This window comes from Gadus chalcogrammus, chromosome 20 (assembly GCF_026213295.1).
Source record: "Gadus chalcogrammus isolate NIFS_2021 chromosome 20, NIFS_Gcha_1.0, whole genome shotgun sequence".
Classification (NCBI taxonomy): Eukaryota; Metazoa; Chordata; class Actinopteri; order Gadiformes; family Gadidae; genus Gadus; species Gadus chalcogrammus.
In genome coordinates this window covers 2,885,715-2,907,030 of record NC_079431.1, presented here as the reverse complement: position 1 = coordinate 2,907,030, position 21,316 = coordinate 2,885,715, and the positions used below count along the sequence as shown (strand labels likewise).

The following is a 21,316-nucleotide window of genomic DNA, read 5'->3' as shown; positions in this document are numbered from 1 at the left end:
GGTGATCAAACGCCATATAGTGTGTGTTATATAGTGTGTGTTATAGATTGTGAGTCACTGAATCAACGACATCCTCTCCCGGTTCGCCCTTCAATGAGAATTCCGTGAAAGAATCGCGCCTCATCAACAGATCAACCTCGGAGCGGCGGAGAAGGCAAGGTGAGTGCTATCTGACATTCACACAGACAGGCCCGCGGCATGATGGATGGGAAAAGTAACAGTCCCCGACGACTTTATATCGAATTATTTGATAAGACCCACTGCAGCACAAAGATATACAATTACATATTTATCAATCTTCTCCTCGAGTCTACACTCCGTATGATGGGGGATGACGATAGCCCTTATCAGCACTTATAGCACCCTTCTTTCTCCACCATCTTCCCTGAAGCCTCCCCACCAGGGTTGCCAGCTTGGGAGGGAAATCGGGCCCAATCTGGCAACGCTGCTCCCCACCCTAACACACCACCGCCGTGATTATATGATGGAGTTGAAGTCCCAGGTGTGGAAGGATACGTGCGGTGAATATTTAAAGCTTCAAACAACGCGCTTTTCAATTACAACGAGTGGCACGGCGCAGATAAAGTATCCGCCCGCATTACTCAGCCTCTGAATCCCGTCACATTAGTTGTTTTTTATGCAGCTGTACCAAACACACCATCCATTCTCCTCCCCATTGACACCATCTGATCAACGACCGTCCATATATTAAACCTATCCTATTTTACCATAGGTAACCCCTACCTAGTAAATATGTTTATTAACTATTAGGCTAATTAATGTGTTCAATTTGCAATGTCCACATGAGTATCGGTTTATTTTGGGAAAAGTATTCAAATTGTAAGTTAATACAGGTTGCTGCGAAGCCACGCACGATGCACAGGTGGTCGAAGTGTGATGATGCGGGATGAGGGATGCGTGGTTGCATGATGCGCGATGCGGGATGCGGGATGCGCGGTGCGTGCGCCCCACGGTGTCCGCGTGTGAGTGTGCACCTCACCGGAAGTGCTTGGATTCCGGGACAGCAACAGCAGGAAAGAACCACTGCACTGTGCGGCGTGTGTGTCGCCGTTATAAACTCCTCTCTCTCTCTCTCTCTCTCTCTCTCTTTCTCTCTCTGCCTCATTCTCCCTCTCTCCAGGGGCTGTGTCATCCAGCAGCCCACCGACCCTCCAGGTAGAGATGGGGGGTTCTCAGAGCGTGGAAATCCCGGGCGGAGGATCTGAAGGATACCACGTCCTCAGAGTAAGATGTTGAACAGGGCAGATGGCTCTCTGACGCGCGGCTGGATGGGTTTCAATCGGTGACTGAAACACATCCACGTTCCGCTCAGATCTCCTTTAGATTCTCCCTCGACGCTGGAGAACCAATGGTCCTCAAATAATATAAAGCATCCATGGATTATCCGCATCGTTATATTTGCGACCGAACGTATGTTACTGCTGCTGGGTAGCTGTCAGAAATCGTGGCTATTGATGGCGACTGCAATGATCATGAAGCGATTCTGCCGTAGTCGCGTCTCCCATATGGTCCTATTTTACTCTTTAATCACAGTCAATTCTTCATGTAAAATGGTCAAAGTTAGCCCGTGTTAGCACAGCAGCAACCGAATGTGTGCACATAGCAGAGAATTCAGCTTGGCAGCCCCTACTCAAGTACCACAAATATCCCTGCGTCAACATTTTGTTTTAGTCCACCTGTTCAACTCCATGACTAATCCCCATCAGGACTAAACCCCATGACGGTGTTATTTCCAGGTCCAAGAGAATTCCCCTGGCCACCGCGCTGGATTGGAGCCGTTCTTTGACTTCATCGTCTCCATGTCAGACACCCGACTGGTAAGAACAGAACGCCAATCACACGCCTGTAGGCGGGACCACCAGGGGTGATGCGTGAGAGACCGGTGGGGCTACAACCGGTAGAATCAGACGGTTGTGGGTTACACACGTTCAGGTTAAACAGGACGCTGGGCGTGTGATTAAATGTAGCAGGGTATCCTGAGTATTGCTTATCGATCCCGCTAAAGAAAGGTTGTCAGTATTAACCGGGATTGAGTCATGCATTGCAAACACATTCACACATACAGGCGCATAAACACTGACACACACACACACACACACACACACGCACACGCACACGCACACGCACACACACTCACCTCCACTGACGAGGATCTCGTTGTTGGGCAGAACAAAGACAACGACACGCTGAAGGAGCTGCTGAAGGGCAGCGTGGAGCGGCCCCTCAAGATGCTGGTGTACAGCAGCAAGACCCTGGACGTCAGGGAGGCCTCCGTCACCCCCAGCACCCTGTGGGGGGGGCAGGGCCTGCTGGGGGTCAGCATCCGCTTCTGCACCTTCGACGGCGCCAACGAGAACGTCTGGCACGTGCTGGTGAGGGGGGGGAAGGGGGTGGGGGGGAGGGGGGTGAGGGGGGTGAAGGGGGGTGATGTGGGGGTAGGGGCTGGGGGGGGTGAGGGGGGGTGAATGGGGTAAGGGGTGAAGGATTTAGGGGGGCGGCTACTGTGGTGAGGGGGCTCCCCACAGTCACATTCAGGGCATTGTAACTTATAATAAGAAGAACAGAAGAAAAGAGAAACGATAATATATCCCTGCCGGTACATTAAGGATGTTCATAGGACCAAATGCCAAGCACTAACCATCACTAGGTTAACCCATTCCCCGTACACAACAGAGACAGCTAGGATAAGACGCTACACAATGCTAAGTACTTTTTTTAAGTGCCAGGAGTCAGGACGTATAACATACAATAAGTGCGTACATTAAGTGCCAGGAAGTACAATATACATTAAGTGCTTAATGGCTATGCAGAGTCTCGGTGAACTCTGAACATGTTCATGTCAGTAAAACATTAATGTATTATAATGAATGAATAACATTTTTACTTCTATAACGTTTGTACCGTGTTCACGTGGGACTGCACAAATGACACACACTATTTAAACAGTGGCGATTGTAATTTTTAAGAAAGATGCGAGAAATCTCGACATCCCTTCATCATATTTTTCTTTTTAGGAGGTGGAGGCCAAATCTCCGGCGGCTCTGGCGGGCCTGAGACCCCACTCGGACTACATCATCGGGGCCGACTCGGTCATGAACGAGGTACCTCTCGCGCCGAGACCTGGACGAATCCTCTGAGACACCCTGGGCCTGGTTCACCTGTGGTGGCCATCTTGGCTCCAAACGCCAGCTGGTAGCCGAGACAGCGTTTGGGGCCAAGATGGCCGCTACAGCTGAACCCGGCCCGTTTTTGTGCTTCGATGGCAACTGTTGACTCGAAGCTTGAATCCTTCTTCAAACAGAGCGAGGATCTGTTCTCGCTCATCGAGGCGTACGACGGGAAGGGGCTGAAGCTGTACGTGTACAACACCGACACAGACAGCTGCCGCGAGGTGGTGATCACCCCCAACTGCGACTGGGGCGGGGAGGGCAGGTGAGAGGGGGAGTGGAGGCCGGCAGACGCACACACAGATGCACACACAGACCCATGTAGACAGACACACAGACTGACCCATGTAGACAGACGCACAGACAGACGCAGACGTGCAAACACAGATGCACGCACACACACACACACACACATACAGACACAGACAAAGATGCACACACACACACACACACACACACACACACACACACACACACACACACACACACACACACACACACACACACACACACACACACACACACACACACACACACACACCTAGTTCAGGAAAGTTATGAAATTCTTGTACAAAACCCAGTATGTCCTTTTAGCAACGCATCCCTGCCGTAGGAACTCAACAGAGCATTCTTTTTTTGACTAATGTGTGAACTGTCCCGATTGCCCCCGTCCCCAGCATCGGCTGTGGGATCGGCTACGGCTACCTGCACCGGATACCCACGCTGCCTTTCTCCGAGGGCAAGAAGATCAGCTTCCCTGCCCCGACGGCCAGCGGAGCGGCGGCACCACCTAAGGATGGCTTCACAGAGGTCAGGCTTAAAGGAGACGTTTACTGCTGTGATCCAACAGCGTTGGGGACTCAATCAAAGATGTGGTTTATCAACGGCATCAAAGTAGCATACTAATATTACGTTGACAGTGTTTAGGTATTAATTGTCCTTTTCTTTTTTAAAGATACTATGTCATAAAAAGATCTGTTTTCTGTGTAGTGGTAGTTATGGTGCATTTTGAACTACGGTAATCCTGAGTGGTTGTGGGTGCGATTCCCAGGTTCACCTGTCGGCCGTGAGTGTCACGGCCTCACCTGATGCGTCTCCGTCTGTGGGTGGGGTCACCGTCAGCTCCGCCCAGCCGCCCGCCCTCAGCGCCTTCCAGACAGGTACACACACACACACACACACGCACACGCACACGCACAACTAACTAAAACACATTTTGCACTGTTTTTCAGTGAAACTGTGTGTTGCACAACAAGGGTCAGTTTCTTTCGGGGTTCGATGCAGAATATACCACTTTTTTTGTTAGAATATTATGAAAGCAAACCAAGATTGCGTCTGTCTTGGGGGGGTTTGATCCGAGGAGGAGCCAGTGGTTAGATAAAGGTACGTCTCATAGTGACTGCTATCATGGCCCTCTGTTCCAGGAGCTCCTACAGTACCGGTTCCTCATCATATCGCCCCTGGACCCCTCCCCCCTGCCGGCCTACCGGGTCAGTCCCAAGTACCGCATGGTTTTAATGGAGCTTGTCTAGATCCATAGCTGGCACACGTGCACATACGTATCAAAACGCTTTAAGTACGGACGTCCAGCGAGGCATGAATGCAAACGTGTGAAATCATAAACCGGCCTCACACACATCGTAAACCGCCCTCTGTCCTCGTCTTGCAGGTTTAATGCCTTTACCCGGACGCCTCCCTCCCCTCCCTCCCCTCCCTCCCCTCCCACCCCTCCCCAACCTCAACATCACCTTGCCGGAGTTGAGCAGGCTCTCGCTACATGGCGTCGGCGGGCTTCCCCCTGCAGGTAAACCCTGGTGAAGTGTCGCTGTGGCGTTCTGTCGTCTCAGTCTCGGCTCAGCCTCAACGTGCACGCCAAGGAATGAGCTCAGCTGTTTACCTAAGTTCAGGCTTTATGATTCGAACTGCAGGAGCCATGTTCGCTCCTCCAGTTAACATGGAGAGCAGCGGCTGAATAAATACATCGCAAAACTTGTGTTACTTGACCAAGTCATTACGAACTTGAGCAAGTTACATGAATACAATCAGAGGTGAAGACGATTACTTGTCTTCACCCCAGCCAATAAGCTGTCCTGTACTTTAAAAGAGTCCAACACCCTAGCCAACGAGCTGTCCTGTTCTTTTAAAGAGTCCAACACCCTAGCCAATGAGCTGTCTGGTCCCATGTCATCACGGACAAAAGGCTCTGACTTACAAGCAGCACGCCTGCAAGGCTGCTTCTGTTTCTCTGCAACACGTCTCCGGAAGAGCCCATGATTCTGGTCGTGGACGTCGCTGCACAGCTCAATGAACTTCAAGGATGTAAAGTTCACCCTGTTTGTCGTTCTCTGGTCCTCCCTCCCCCCCCACCCAGGTCTCCCCCCGCTGGCTCCGCTCAACCTGCCCCCTCTGGTCCCGGGGGCGACCCCCCCCCTGTCGGAACGGGTCCTTCCGGGCGCCGGGGCCCCGCCTCCGACGTCCGGCGTTCAGGACCCCGTCGCCATGGCGACCCCACCGCTGTCCTACCCCTTGGTCCACGGCTTCCCCCATCAGTACAGCGCGCCGTCGTCAGGGGCGACGCCTCACCCGGGAAACGTCACCGTGTCGTCGTAATGGACGCTCAGTTTACAACACCGATCAATACACTAATCCCCCCCCCCCTCCAAACACACGGTTTCGCCGGTCGTCGTAAAAAATGTGTTCAAGCGTGGGGCGCCTGGTTATTTAGATATTTATAATGAGCCGAACCCTTTGGCTTTCTTCCCACTGGTCTCAGTAATCATTTAGTGAGGATGGCTGGACTGAAGATTAAAGTATAAGGTTTGAGGATTATGGGATAGCATGCCGGAATGCAAGGTTACCGCATAACACTCGAACCGGAGTCCATTTCATTCCTGGCCCCTTGTGAACGTGCTCGTCACGTTACCGCAACCCAGCCAAGTATTTTAAAAAAGAAACTATTTATGGTGATTAAGTGCCAGAATTCTTCAGGAGACGTTAAAGGTTTATATTTACTTTGCTGTATATCATGTTTAGCTCGGGGATCTTGTATAGCGGTTCACTTCATTAAGTGGTTTTCCTCATAATTCTTGTTGAGCCAAGTGTTCCTGGACAGGATGGGGAATTTTTCTCAAGTACACGACACTTGACTCAAGCAGGCTGCTGTCCGTGCCTTTATACACGATTAGGCTACAACTATTGAAAGTAAACCGCAGTACCGCTCGGACACCACACGATGGCAGCAGAAGCTCAGGAGTGACGGCAGGACCCCGCAGTTGACTATGAATGACGATGATTGTATTGCAGTGATCGATAATAAAGCAGTTGTGCTTGATAAGACCTCAGCTCTAATTTCCCAGCATTTATTTTTTACTCTCAGCCAAACTGTACACAAATAAGATCACGCCACCCTGAGCAATAGCAACATCTAAAGCTGCAAAACGGGACACAGCATGAACCTCAAATCGCCCAATATGTTTGTTTTACAAAAACTGCAAAATTATCATCTGCACAGCATATACAGTTCTCAATCCATCCATTTATTTATTTATTAGTATTCCTGCATAGGATTTTGTACAACGTCATTTTTCTACATTTGGTTATCTTGTGCATTAAACATTAGTATGCTGCCAGAGCCTATTTCTTACTAGATGCCACAGTTTGCTAAAGTATTACAATCTCATGGCTAGGTGTAACTGAATTAAAGCCTATCACTTTGAACAAATAAAACAAGGAACAAAAGTGAAATTCTTAAAACGATGAACGTCTGCTTAATACAGTAAATGAACGTGTGTGTGTGTGTAGCAGCTGTATGGTTTGCACCCTTGCAGGAGCGCCGAGAGACCCCCCCACCCCCGACCAACGCCCCCACCAGCCAGGTTTCCCCTCCGCCCGCCCCCCCCCCCACACCAGGCTCTCCACCCAGATCCTCCTCCAGGTTCTCAAGTCAGTTTCGTTCAGTGCTCTTCTGGATCTTCTCCTCAGGATCCATGTTCCCCTCAGGCTCCTCCCCCCCCCCTCCCCCATCGATCCAGGGCTGTGCCAACGCCAGGAGCACGACATGGGTGCAGGGAAGAGTTGGTGGGAGGGGGGGGTTTGGCCATTCTAGTCCCTCCCCGCCCTCCCCCCTTCCGTGTCCTGCTCCCCCAGTCCTCAGACCCTCGGACCCCCAGACAGACGCCGGGCGGGGCTGGGGGGGGGGGGCGGGGGGGAGCAGCCCGCTGCTCGGTTCCGTCACAGTGCAAGAGGAGAGAGAGAGAGTCAGTATGATGAGATGACGCCCCCGGTGGTGGGGGTGGAGGAGGAGCCCGGCCCCCCGGGGCCCACCTGCAGGGCGCCTGAGGAGCTGGATCGCCGCATGTGTGGCAGCAGGTAGGAGTCGCCCCCCAGCTGGTGCACGTCGAATCGGTCCTCCTTGCGGTAGGCCAGGCAGCGCTTGATGAAGGCCTGGAGGGGGGTGGGTGGGAGTGGGGAGAAGGGCGTGTGATACGGGGGGGGGGGGGGGGGGGGGGGGGGAGACGCAGAAGTCACATTATGGCTCTCAGGGAAGAGGTAAGGGAGAGTCAGGGGACCTTGACTCTCTCGGGACCTCGATTCACGCGACCACAACGCAGTCGAGTATACAAAGCTATGGTAACCGAAAGGTTGGTAGTCCGATCCCCGGCTCCTCCCAGCTGAGTGTCGATGTGTCCCTGAGCAAGACACACTGTCGCCTTGCACGGTTGACTCTGCTGTCGGTGTGTCAATGTGTGTATTAACCGATGTAATTCGCTTTGGATAAAAGCGTCTGCTAAATGCCCTAATTGTAATTGTATTCATGGCGATGAAAGAACTGATGTCTTAAGGGGAAGACTTGGTGAATGAATACTTTGCTGCTGCATATCATTCATAGTTTAGCTTGGGGATCTCTTCGATAAAAAGGTGCGAGCCTGCTCCTGAAGCAGTGCGTGTCGAGCCCAGCGTTTGAGCAACACGGGGCAGGTCTGAAAACACAAGCCAGCTGCTGTCCCCTTCGTCCGACTCATTCAAGGCCAGAACCGCAATAATCAATGTGACATTGTAGCGTCACACTGCTCATTCAGTCACCGTTCAATAAGCGGCATTACCGCGGTAGGTTCAAAAAGGCTAACCACACACCTTTGCTTCATTACTCGAGACGGGCTTCACAGGGAACTGGAGGTCTGTAGCTTTAAGGATGGTGTTCTCCTGCAGGATGTCCTGTTGGGACTGATTGTGGCCGAAGGGCTGAAACCAAAAACACATACAGACACATCAAGCAAGCGGCAGGGCCTCCAAGGCACTCAAACACCTCCGCGCGGATCGGTTCTGTGCTCACCTTTCTCCCGTAGAGACACTGGAAGAAGATGATGCCCACAGACCACACGTCCACCTTGTTGGAGATCTTTGGAGGTTCTTTACCCACGACGAAACACTCGGGGGGCAGGTACCTGAGCGGGTGAGACACAGACAGTCTTAGCGACCTGGGACCCACACGGATGTCTAGGCGTCTGTGGCTAGCAAGCGACTGGTGTCACTTGCTAGCCACAGACACCCGACGAGGTTCCTTACTGGACTTGTTCCAATACCAGTATTGGAACTTCCTCAGATGCTGCCTAAAATACAGTATCGATTCGGGCATCGACGAAGTCTATGCGCCGATGCGATACCATCACACGACTCCTTTGGGTTCTCTTACTGTCAACATCATTTGGAAATGATGTTGACAGTAAGGGAACCCGTCGTAAGAGAACCCTTCAATAAGAACAATGTCTAGTAGTAGTGACAATGCCAGATGCTGTATCGGTACATACACTCGCTATCTGGGGAGTCAAACCTATTCCTTACCAGTATGTCCCGGCTATATACCAGTATGACATACTGGTATTCCTTACCAGTATGTCCCGGCCCCCTGCGACGTCAGGTCCATGCCATCGGCGCCATAGTTGTCGTCGTCCATGATTTTGGACAAACCAAAGTCTGTGATCTTGATTTCCCCGCACGCCGTGCCGTCCACCAATAGGATGTTGCCTTAAAGGGAACACAAAAAACAATTTACAAAGAAGAAGCGTTGCGTTTCCCGCTGGAGGCATCGCACACACCGGTAAAGCAGTCATACAACGTTCTATACATCTAGACCTCTGGCTCAAAACCCTGCACGCTACTAAGCACCGTCGTGATACCTTGGATCTGAACCTCATCCTCGTCTGCGCGTTGTCCTTTCTACTACGAGACGGATCTGTACTTCGTCTGGTGCGTCGGCTTAGCTCAGGAGGTAGAGCGGGTTGACTTGTAACCGAAATGTTGCTAGTTCTATCCCCGGCTCCTCCTAGCCGAGTGTCGAGGTGTCCTTGAGCAAGACACCAAACCCTAACTGGCTGATGCCTTCCATGGTCGACTCTACCGTCGGTGTGTGAATGCGTTTATGAACTGCTGTAAGTCTTATTGGACGTTTCAGGTCAAGTTGAGCTAAAACACCCTTATTGAAGGCCGAGCACGACTGTTCCCAACCTTTGAGTGTGTCTGACCTCTCATTAGCTCTGAATATACTTGTGAGACCCCAGAGGACAGTGTTTACCTGGCTGGAGGTCATCATGGAGGACAGTGTTTACCTGGCTTGAGGTCATAATGGATGATGGGCGGCTTGATCTCGTTCAGGTATCTCAGTGCGTTGACGATCTGCATGACGATGGACCGCGCCTCCTTCTCCGACATGAGCTTGTGCTGCTTCAGGTAGAAGTCCAGGTCGTTGCCCTCGCAGTACTCCAGCACCGTGCAGAACCTGTCGGGGGAGGCCGGAGGATGGGGGTCAGCGTGGGTCTGGAGGTCACCTGGGATTGACACGGCAGTCCTATGTTCTAGCAGAACTTCTGCGGGGGGGGGGGCGGGGAAGAGACTGAACGGAACCCAGTAACAGCCAGGGGGCGGTATTACACGAGAAACAGTCGCGTGAATGGATGAATGTTCAGAAGGTGGGGGGGGGGTGGGGAGAGAGAGAGAGAGACAGAGCGCGAGAGCGAGAGCGAGAGAAAGGGAATGTGTAGCGGTAGAGAAAGAAAGAGTAGGGGACCCTAAGACAGCTTGATCAAGAGCTGAGGTCAGCTGGACTGGAGCTAACGTTGTAACATGCCACCAGATAAGCTAGCTGTTGAAGCTAACAATAAAACATTCCACCAGATAAACTAGCTGTTGACGATGTCAATAACACAACCACACACGTGGTTGTGTGGTCCCAGACCATGTGGTTCCAGACCAACCCCCCCCCCAGACCCCTTAACCCGGGGCGCGTGGACTCACGTGTCCGTGTCCAGTGAAAAGTAGTCGTAGAGCTTCACGATGCGAGGGTGGTCCAGCTGCTTGTGTATTCGGTACTCCCGGCACGCATGCCTGCGGAGGAGGAGGAGAGCAGGGATGCACGGTTACCGTCGGCAACCGTAGCCACGGGCAATGCGCCCAAAAACACAACATGCACGTCGTAGTAGAATGTAATTATGTGAACCAAAGCAAAAGGCAGAACCACCGTGTCTTGATTTACATGTCACAAGTTTACTTTGAGCTGGGTGAAAGAGCTAGAAAACTAGTTTTCCTTTCTTTAACGTTTCAAACCTCATTATAATCTTTATATAGCACAGATTTTCATTGCAATTCATTTGATGATATGATACAAATGTATTAATCCCCCGTAGGAAAAATCAGTTAAAACTACGAGACGGGGTATCCCAATCTTCATTTAACGACGATACAATACCATTTATAGATGATAAACGATATTATTGAAGTATTGCCCGGCCCCAAGTAGAGGGTGACCATCAGTTCAGACCAAGAAGGTAAAATCCCGAGGAACCCTACTTGTGATAGTTCTCCTTCTTCTCCTCCCTCCAGTTCTTGTTGAGTTGATGGATCTTCACAGCAGCATATCTTTGTTCGATGAGGTCGAAGGCCTTCAGAGACGACACAGAGCATGTTAGGACCCCGATGGCCTCAGGAGAGGGAGGGAGCCCCTACAAGAAGGTCTTTACTGTGAGAGGTAGAGGACCTAGAAGCCACACCGTACCTTGTAAACTTCACTGAAGCCCCCTCTGCCTAGCAAGTGTAGGAGCAGGTACCGCTCGTTTAACGTCGGGTGGTCCTTAAACCTGCGGTTGAGAAGAAGCAAAGCCAGGATATTCATTATGAACGCCATAGTTGCATCAACATCAACATCATTTAGTCATAAAATGCAATATCTGACCTGAACCATATTTCGGTTGTTCTTGTGGAAGTGACATTTATTTAAAACAGACAGATCCAATCTTTGAAGATAAATAATTTGACCCAATTCCTTTCCAGTCCAGCAAGTTCAGTGCTAAAACTGAGTTCAGATCAAATTAGACCTAGTTAAAAAAAACAAAAACACCAAGCCAACCAACTTCAAGTACGAGTTCCTGACAGCGTCGTGTGAACACAATGTCTGATCTTTTAAAAACTCATTCTCGCACCTCTTCCACATTCAACACGCCAACGTCGTGGGTCGACTCTATCTTTGACTGCCATTTGAAAAGAGGAGCACTTTAAGATAGGAGCCTGGGCTACATTCGGTCTCTACAGGGTTAGGAGTTGCCCCTTGGGTAGCCTCATGAGAACGATCAGATAGAAAAGTTTGCTTTTCGTAGTGAAGGTCAGTCAGGCCTCGACCGAGCAGCGATTGATATCCTAATATTGGCGCGGCCTTACGATGTTCGAAAATGTGCGACCAGCAGATTGTAGAAACAAGTGATAGCGTTCCTCTCGCGGCACTTTTCCCGTTGGAAGTCAACAAAAACGTTGTCTCTGATAAAATATCAGTTAATTTTTGAATTTTTGATTTTTGTCCATCCCTGTAAACTATTTGCTGCGTTGATTTCTGGTCCGCCATTGTATTGACATTCTGTGCACTGCTGACCCGCTCGTCAGTCATGAACTGAAAATACCGCCCCCTAACGTTGATTGGTCCTCAATTTGTATTTTTTTTGTTATCTCCCCCTGGCACCTCGAGATTGGGTTGGGGGGGGGGACAACGACTAGATGGGAGGACCATCTATATATAACCAACATAACATCAACCGTCATCTGGATGACGGTCACTTTGAGATAGCAGTCTAAGGTCCTGTCTGCCTCACATAGACCTTACTTGATCTTCTGCTTCCTACCAGAACAATAGTAGTCAACAATTTGGCATAAGAAATTACACAGATAAAGAGAGCGAGCGTGTAAGGGAGACTCACTGAGAACTGTCTTCATTATTTATTCTCTTCAGCTCTCGAATGTGGAGGTTACGCACTCTCTCCAGACGCTCCAACTCGGCCTGGATCTCCGCTTCTTCCTATAAATGATTAACACACACCTCATCAGAATCCATACTCACTAGTTGTGCATTCAATATTCATACTTTTTAGCTGGTCCGTAGGTTTATGTATTGGGAAAAACAACCAACACTAGAACACAAAACTCTAAGGCCACGAGAGCTCTGGAGGTTCAGCCAGAGTTCTCCAGCCCCTAAATTGCGATATCAAATATGTTAAATTATTCAAAAAGGAGACACGAAGAGTTTCCAACTGCATCTGAACACGGTAACGCATGCACTGCCTACTCCTCCTCCTTTTAACGTGTCCTGTAAACACCCCCCGGGGTGACCTCCTCCACGGGGATCTACTCGCTGAATGAGGCGGTGTGGTTCGGCGTGCTCACCTTCTTCAGATGACCAAGCCGCAGCTTGAAGATCTCCTCCTGCTCGTGGTACTCGGCGAGAGTCAACCTGTCGAGAGAGAAAACCCTTTCAGTGTCCAAATCCCCCTGCCGTTAAACAGGCTATCACAGCGCCGCTGCGGGTTTATAGATCTCTTTGGACCGGTTGGCCACGCGGGAAAAACACTTCAGCAGCGGGTCAAGCCACCAGCCCCGCGGCTCTGATCTGATGTCACGAGCGTGAACGAGCGGAAGAAAGGCGTGCGCACTCACAGCTGAGGTAGGCTGGGTTTCAGAAAGGGATCGCTTTCAGCTCCGTTCACCGCCTTTGTCTTGCGCTGTTTTGGCTCCGAGTTGGTCGCGGGCGCCTGGGAGTTGCTGGACGACGGCGGCTTCCTTTTAGCCAACAGTTTTCTTTGCCTCTCCATGTCCTCGCGCTGCTGGTTCAACCACTCCTGTTGCCTGTGAAAGGGAGACATTGTGCAAATAAGAGAAGGGGCTGGGAAGAGTCACCCCCGCTGTGCCATTCGACTCATCGCAATCCCTTGAGGTGATGTAAAAAAATATATAATGACACTCAGTCGGGGAGGCAAGTTCAAAGGGAAACCGCTTTAGTGTTAAAACGTTCAACTGTCGTTTGATTTTTCCGTTGCAAACTAAAAAGGGGCTCATCCGTGGGGGGACTCACTTGACGAGGTTCTGGAAGGCGTAGCCGTCCGTCCACTGCTCGGTGAACGAGGCCCCGTGGCGCACCGTGGTGAAGTGTCCCAGACGCAGCCGGTCCTGCATGCTCTTCTCCCGGCACGACTGCTTCTCCTGGGTGCTCTGGGGTCGCAACAAAATGGCCTCCTTAGCTTAGCGAAGCCACGCAACACAACACAACACACACTCGTATGTGCACACACACACACACACACACGTGCGGGCGCGTGCGACATGGAAGACAGAAGGCCAAGCTCTCACCTTCTCTATGAGCAGCTTCTTGCTCATACTGATGCATTTATTCAAGCGTTCCTTAAACTTTTCAAGTAATTTTTGTTGTTCGTCTACCTGCCTTCTGAGATCACAGTTTGCCTAAGGAGGAAAAAAAACAAAAAACATAAATTGGCATGTTGAGAGATATGTATACTCCCAAAGCAACATTGTTTCAAAGCTATTCATGTAGATAGATAAATAATTGTTCTGTTGCTCAACCAACCAATTCAGCCCTACAGAATAACACAACCACAGAATGTGGTTGTTACAATGTTAGCATCAACAGCTAGCTTATCTGGTGGCATGTTACAATGTTAGCATCAACAGCTAGCTTATCTGGTGGCATGTTACAATGTTAGCTTCAACAGCTAGCTTTTCTGGTGGCATGTTGTAATGCAAGCGTCAGCTAGCTAATCCTGTGGCATGTTGTAATGTTGGCATCAACAGCTAGCTAATCCTGTGGCATGTTGTAATGTAAGCGTCAACAGCTAGCTAATCTGGTGGCATGTTTTAATGCAAGCGTCAACAGCTAGCTAATCTGGTGGCATGTTTTAATGTTAGCGTTAACAGCTAGCTAATCTGGTGGCATGTTTTAATGCAAGCGTTAACAGCTAGCTAATCTGGTGGCATGTTGTAATGTTAGCGTCAACAGCTAGCTAATCTGGTGGCATGTTTTAATGCAAGCGTCAACAGCTAGCTAATCTGGTGGCATGTTTTAATGTTAGCGTTAACAGCTAGCTAATCTGGTGGCATGTTTTAATGCAAGCGTTAACAGCTAGCTAATCTGGTGGCATGTTTTAATGTTAGCGTCAACAGCTAGTCTATCTGGTCGTGTGTACTACAGATGGATCAAGCTCGTTTTGAGCACAGACCGGAGACCTTACCCTCAACAAGTCATCGATCCTCCCTTCCTTCTTCTCAAGGTCCAGATTCTTATTGCTTTCAAGTGCAGCCAGTTTCAGTCCAGTGAGGTCAGTCTGGGGGGGGGACAAGCAAAACAGTTACTCCAGACCACCTCTCCACATCTGGTCAATACATCAAGAGGGTCAACAACACTAGTATAGCAAACGAATAAATCCCGGTCTCCTCACCTGGACACATTTGATTGCGAGTTGCTTTGGAAGCATGACCTGGTCCCCGAAAGACAGACTGGGGGGAGATGAGCTACTTTGTCTGACCTGCAAAACAATATAGCAGGATGCATAAAAACACAAGACGATGACTCTTAGCAGCACAGAAGAGTGAGGGCGACGCCAGAGTCTATGGCAGTCTTTGGGGGGGGGGGGGGAGGGGGGGGGGGGAGTTGACTTACAGCGGCACCCTGAGCTGAGTGGGAGTTCTGTGGCGAGCGGATCACTAGTGGGACACCACCACCAACACCTCCTCCTCCTCCTCCTCCTCCTCCTCCTCCTCCTCCTCCGCCAGCCCCTCCTCCTCTGACAGGACTGGCCCCGTTCCCTCCCTGGAACTGAGACCACAGCAGGGGGATGAGTGACATCATAGCCTCGCTGCTTGGCAACAACGTGGGCGCGCAACGACGAGGCCGCCTTTGTGTCACAGAGATTTCATTCGGGTGCGCCAACCCTGTCGGGCATCTTCACTTCGACGAGGAAACAAGAGGCAGAATCGCGCAACCATCGCTGGGAATTTTTGAAAATCACTCACATCGAAATAATCGCTGATTTTAGGTCCACGGCCAATGGTCTTTCCTGTAAGAGAGGAGATGCATCATTCCTGTGTTTCGATTCGATTATAATCCGGAACATTCAGTCGCACTTGATGGATGGACTGAAACAACAAGGGTTATGACGAGGGGCGGGGCTTACCTTGGCTGCTTTCTGATTGGGTCTCAGGTTTTCTCTTCCTTCCCCTCGAAGACTCCGATGGCTTCTTCTCCGGTGTCTGAAAACAAAATGGCCAGCTCAGCGACGACACGCGATCATGACAACAACCAATCGCAATATAAAGACTTATGACAGGCCTACCGAATAAGCAGGAGAGCTCCCCCTTTTCACATCCGAGCCCTGGAAAGACAAGAAGACATTTGAACCCAAAATAAATGCAATAACAAATCACAGTTAATGGCTTGATGCGGTGCATACATGTTGGTATAAAAGACCAAGGGAAATTTATGACACCAGTGCCTCAGATCAAAACTAGCTGTAGCCATACAGCAATAGAAGCCAACAATACTTTTGTTATGATCGCAAAGAAACACAACAGTAGCATATCAAATCAATACATATGGGGTGGGCGGAGCTACAGAACCAGGACTAAAGACTGGAGGGTCAGGGGTGGGCGGAGCTACAGAACCAGGACTAACAACTGGAGGGTCAGGGAATCTGCTGACTACTGCGGTTCTGATTGAGGCTGTCACTGCCACGGGCCATTAGGTGTGTGACGTATGAGAGGCATCTGTCACACACACACACACACACACACACACACACACACACACACACACACACACACACACACACACACACACACACACACACACACACACACACACACACACACACACACACACACACACACACACACACACACACACACACACACACACACACACACACACAGGGGGGGGGACGATGACAAGTGGTGAAACAGACGATAAAACCTCAGACACAGACAAGCACCCAAATACACCTTATCCAATGTCGTTGCTGTAGCTGGCTGCAGTCATCATGTTCCCCAATCAGCCCGACTAGAATTGTGTTGATAAAAATACCATATTCAAGCACAAAAAAATCATTTAAATGTCTTCTTCGAACCGTACCTCAGACTCCTTGTCACTTGAAGACCCTATGCTTCCAAAGCTGTGATTTGAACATTCATTGTTTGCTAAACCCTGAAATCATAGAGAACAAGCAGAAAACATGCAGTGGTTAACACTTGTAGAAGGACATCTTCACATTGTCATTTGAGAGTTACTGTGATGAGGAACATAGCATGCAGTAGGCCAGGAGAGCATCAAGAATCGTGGGGTTAGCCCGGCCTACCGCAACACAATGTCCGTTCTCTTACTTCCTACGAAGTGTGCCCCTGTTAACAGTCCCCGCTCTCTAACTTCCTATGAAGTGTAAACCAGTTAACACTAGTCCCGCTCTCTAAATTACCATGGGCCCTTAGAGGCTGTGCATTAAAAGGAACATTTATTTATTTTTTACTTAAAAATTCCAATGGATATACAACTGAAAGTCCCGCCCTCTCTCTGGCCCCTAAACCCATGTAACAACGTCCCGCCTCCTCTCTAGCCCCTACACCCATGTCACTGAAAGTCCCGCCCTCCCTCTGTCCCCTAACCCATGTCACTGAAAGACCCGCCCTCTCTCGTCAACAACGCCCATCCGGAACGTCCCCTTCAAGGCGGCGTTCCCGTCGTGCGGCGAGAACGACGAGGCGAGGCCAGGGGCGTGACACAACCCCCCCCCCCCAGACAGCGGCGCTCACTCACTTTGGTTCCCCCGCTGGTGCTGCCGGTGCTGCCCCCGGTGCTGCCGCCGACACCGCCCATGAAGCGAGCCTCCAGCAGCTCCTGTCTCCTGGGGTCCAGGCTGTGAAGCTCCTCCATGGCACCTGCCAACGTCAGGGGACGGTCAGAGCATGAGTCACCACCGGGCATCGGAGGAGGGGCCGCCTCACCGAGGCCTCAGTGAACCCCTATTAACGCCCGACGGCTTAATTGCCCTTTGTCAAAGTTATTAGACGACGCATGTTTTTCTTTTTTTTTCCTCGGGCCTCTAAAAATAGACCGCCTCCGTTCACACCGCCGACGCGGGGGTCAGGGCTGACCGTACGCCTGGTATGGTGTCTGAACGAAATCAGCCCCCGCCAGGGTGCTTTTACTCAGAGGGCTGTGCTGTGACCGACGTGTTGGGAGACATTCTGTTTGCGAGGCCTCAGCCGCTGTGCCATGGCGACAGTTGGGTCCCTGTAGGCACAGTTGCTCTCTGTGCTCCGCCGTCACAGGAGACTCCACGGGGGGGGGGGGGGGGGGGGGGGGGCAGACCTCGTGGGAAAACCTGCCATAACTACGGGGCCATTTTAAATTTGCCCAGAGACAGAACGGTGTACACATAGAGGAACATTCTGATGTATTTGTTTCGTTAATGTATGTCACATGCACATTAACGCATCACTGCCCTCACTAATGGCCGTGACATTGAATTGTAGGTGTCAACAGTGCCAATATGTTTGCAAGAAATAAAATATATATACAATAATGTATACTTCAATGCCGACAGTGGTTAAACTATTTGTTGTTGACAATAAGGTGCTTGCTCCTGCCGTGGGCAGAGAATCCAACATAATTCGGCCGCTTTTTTCACACTTATAATCTATTCGTCTTAATAGGAACAGAAGGTAACGGGAAGAAAACCCTTCTGTTCACCGGAAAAAAAGGAGACAGAGCAGCCTCAATATTGGCTAAGGTATGTCAGCCAATGCTGCTACTAGGATTACAGATTCTTCTGCTCATCTGCAAGGTAGATGAGACATAAAGAGCAGTAGAGGTATTCCAGGGAGCCCCAGTAAAATTCCAAGAAAATGTAACACTGCTCCCGAGCCGTCTGCACTGGGAAGACAGTCAGCGCGTCGAATCGTGGGTTCACAAAAAAAACAACAGACGAAAGCAGAAAGGCAGCTATGGGCATTTTACACTAATTCAACCATCAGGCTTGTCCAGCAGAAGAAAACGTTTGGGTTGACATTCATTAACACGTTAGTTTTTCCTTTTCCTGTGCATGCATCTGGAGATGAATTACACGTTTGCAGAACATTCAAGTGCATCAATAACCGTCATGCCAACACTAATCGTAACGACACAAGCTTGTCCAACGTTTTCCACCGCTGTAATAACAAAGACATTCCCTGCCTGGCTGCACTGTCCAATGTTATCCAACAGCACCAGCAATGGAAATAACCGGTAGTAAACAAACTGTGGTCATCTCTTGGCTAGGGCTACTGCAACTCCTAGTAGGGCGAGGTAAGATAGCCCACTACTACACGGCAACATGAGGTAACTTGAGAGTCGCACGTAACGGGAATGATGCCGCAGACGCAGCAGGGACTTGCAGCGCTGCACGTCATGTAAAAGATCATCTCATCGACGGGCAGTGGACACAGAGGCGAGCGCTCAGTACTTGATTCGGTTTGGACAAGTCATCTACATCTAGAGTCTACTTCTTCACAGGGCTTGTTCGACCTACGTTCTGGACTCGGCTGGATATCATTCCAATTGAAAAGGCGTGTGATCACGCGTGGTGGCAATGTTACTAGGGGGACTGAAGAGAAGCTGAAGGTGGACACACCTAACCCAGATATCAGCACAAGCTGGACACTCAGTATCCATTTCATCCTCATTATCTCAGTATTTCGTGCAAAGTCTACAAACCATCCATCAGCAAACATTAAACAAGCCAGACCAACTTCATGCATTAAAAACACATTTTAAAAAAAGACCCACAAATACGTTTATGATTGATTAATTACTGCTGCTGGGACTTCCCTTAAATACTTTTGATATCCTTCAGGATCAGTAGATAAACACCTTGCATTATAACCATAAGAATAATTCCAAACGGCCATTGTTTGACAATAGGTGCATTACTACCAATGTCGTTTCCGTTTCAAGCTGTGAACATTTGCAAACCAAAACAAAGAAAAGTCTAGATGACAAGCTACTTTTTTCTTCTCACCATTTACATAACTTTCGAGCCAAAAAGCCACTGGTTTTGTTCCTTCCATCGCCAACAGCATTTTAAATGTCAAAGTTGGAAACCACACAAAGGATGCAATCCTAACCACAAGTTGTTTCCCCCCCTCACCTCGTTTTAAACTTAGCAATGAGGGCTTATTTTTCTTTTGTGTCAAACAAAAGGAGGTCCTCAGGCCATTCACAACCATCATCTATATTCAAGCCCCTGGAGAAGCATGAGGGTGAACCCTTAGAACTCTTGCTGTGGCTGTCATTTTGACTCCATGCAGTTACCACCTGTTTATGGCACACACTTGTTAAGCTATTAAAATCTTTAGCATAACACAGCAGATTTTGAGACGAAGTGAAACAACCTGCGTTTGTAAGACAAACGAAACGCAGGGGTGCAATTCAACAGTGTTCATTTAGGCACTATTAACTATTTTCTAAAATGCATGGATGCAACATGAATGATTAATTTGGTGTCACATTGGGGGAGCATACATCCACTCCTCTATGCAAGACCTACATGCAAGTTCAGAAACAACATTGGGACCAATGTGCCTGTACGTGGTTTGGCTATCCCAGAACCTAAATTCTTTGTTCAGGTAGACATTCCACATTAAACCCCGCGTGCACGCGAGAGTGCGCGTACACCACACACACACACAAACACGTACCCATCCTACTGGACTCACGTGCATGCTCCGCGTTTAAAACCCACCTCCACCACCATGTTACACACACATTCGCTTAGCCGGACGTGTTAATACACACATCGCTGATTAGTTTTGCAACACAGTAACGTTACTATCAGCGAAGTGCCCCGGAACAGAACCCGGGGAGACACACCAACCCAGTTAGATAAGGCTTATATCTTCATGAACCACTTTATAAATTAAAAAAATAGTTCAAATGATGACCGCATTGTTCCAGAACCACCCCAGTCCAGCCATGGACACCAGGGGATAGCTCCTGACCCGCACCTAACGTGAAGTCACGGTAACCATCATCTAGGGCTCACAGTCTACCGTGTGCCATTGTTGAGCGTTTCACTCGTTCATCGTCCCCACGACCCGATGCATGCATATTATATCAAGTAATCCGTCGGAACATCTCAGTTCTCCGGTGTCCTGGATGTTTGTGGCGTGACTGTGCTGTCCTGTGGTTCAGGAGGACAGTGGTTCGGTGCTACTGCCAGCTAGCCTCGGAGGCTCCGTGGACTTTGGAGCCGACGGGTTACCATCTCTCCGCCGCCTAGCTGGCGAGACTGCAGCCCCACATTTAAGCACAACGAATTCAATATCGCACAGGACTACTTACACAAACATATAGCAAACAGTTTCGAGTCCTATATCGTCAAACGACACCGTCCTTTATCCTTCACCACCGCCGCGATATGTTGCTGAAAAAACAATCCGCGTTGGGGACGTGGAGAACCGGGACCAAAGATGGCGTCCCCTCCAAACTTCCACTACTTTGGACACTCATCAGTGTACTTTTGTGCTCATACTGGATCACGTACAACTAATACATGTCGGTGGCCGGGAAGTCAGCTCATTGGTGGTCCAAATGGGTCTGCGAGATGGGCAGCTGCCGCTGGGTTGATTGTAATTATCCAGTTTTTTGGACACGAACCTCTTCACACCTCAGCTGTGCCGTGTCCTGGCTCCTGGACCTCTGTCTTCAAGTCGCATGAGACGTCACGCATCGTGTGCAAATTAGTATCGCGAGGCGAGGGGCATCCCGTTGTTTCAGA

At 49.9% G+C, this 21,316-nt stretch overlaps 2 protein-coding genes across 3 annotated transcripts; one reads left to right on the top strand and one right to left on the bottom strand.

Moving 5' to 3' along the window:
- Positions 1-1,121: 1,121 nt before the first annotated feature.
- On the top strand, positions 1,122-6,519 carry LOC130373712 (Golgi reassembly-stacking protein 2-like). Its single transcript, XM_056580334.1, has 9 exons — positions 1,122-1,245; positions 1,758-1,838; positions 2,190-2,393; positions 3,036-3,122; positions 3,323-3,453; positions 3,866-3,998; positions 4,240-4,348; positions 4,858-4,992; positions 5,560-6,519. Exons 1-9 carry the CDS (start codon positions 1,183-1,185, stop codon positions 5,796-5,798), a joined length of 1,182 nt encoding a protein of 393 aa, XP_056436309.1. The 5' UTR covers positions 1,122-1,182; the 3' UTR covers positions 5,799-6,519.
- A 580-nt stretch (positions 6,520-7,099) lies between these two features.
- Positions 7,100-21,240, bottom strand: tlk1a (tousled-like kinase 1a). 2 transcript variants are annotated; one of them, XM_056579151.1, is made up of 22 exons: positions 20,881-21,240; positions 17,317-17,438; positions 16,639-16,710; positions 15,845-15,883; positions 15,686-15,761; positions 15,525-15,568; positions 15,172-15,327; positions 14,951-15,037; positions 14,744-14,836; positions 13,848-13,958; positions 13,573-13,709; positions 13,158-13,346; positions 12,888-12,954; positions 12,425-12,522; positions 11,236-11,317; positions 11,031-11,122; positions 10,479-10,568; positions 9,794-9,963; positions 9,077-9,212; positions 8,521-8,632; positions 8,322-8,429; positions 7,100-7,631 (listed from the first exon to the last, which is right to left on the bottom strand). In XM_056579151.1, the coding sequence occupies exons 2-22, from the start codon at positions 17,431-17,433 to the stop codon at positions 7,446-7,448; spliced, it is 2,262 nt and encodes a 753-aa protein (XP_056435126.1). In that variant the 5' UTR covers positions 17,434-17,438; positions 20,881-21,240; the 3' UTR covers positions 7,100-7,445. The 2 variants fall into 2 exon arrangements, with proteins under 2 accessions (XP_056435126.1, XP_056435127.1); XM_056579152.1 differs by having other exon boundaries at positions 21,083-21,240.
- Between the last annotated feature and the right edge of the window lie 76 nt (positions 21,241-21,316).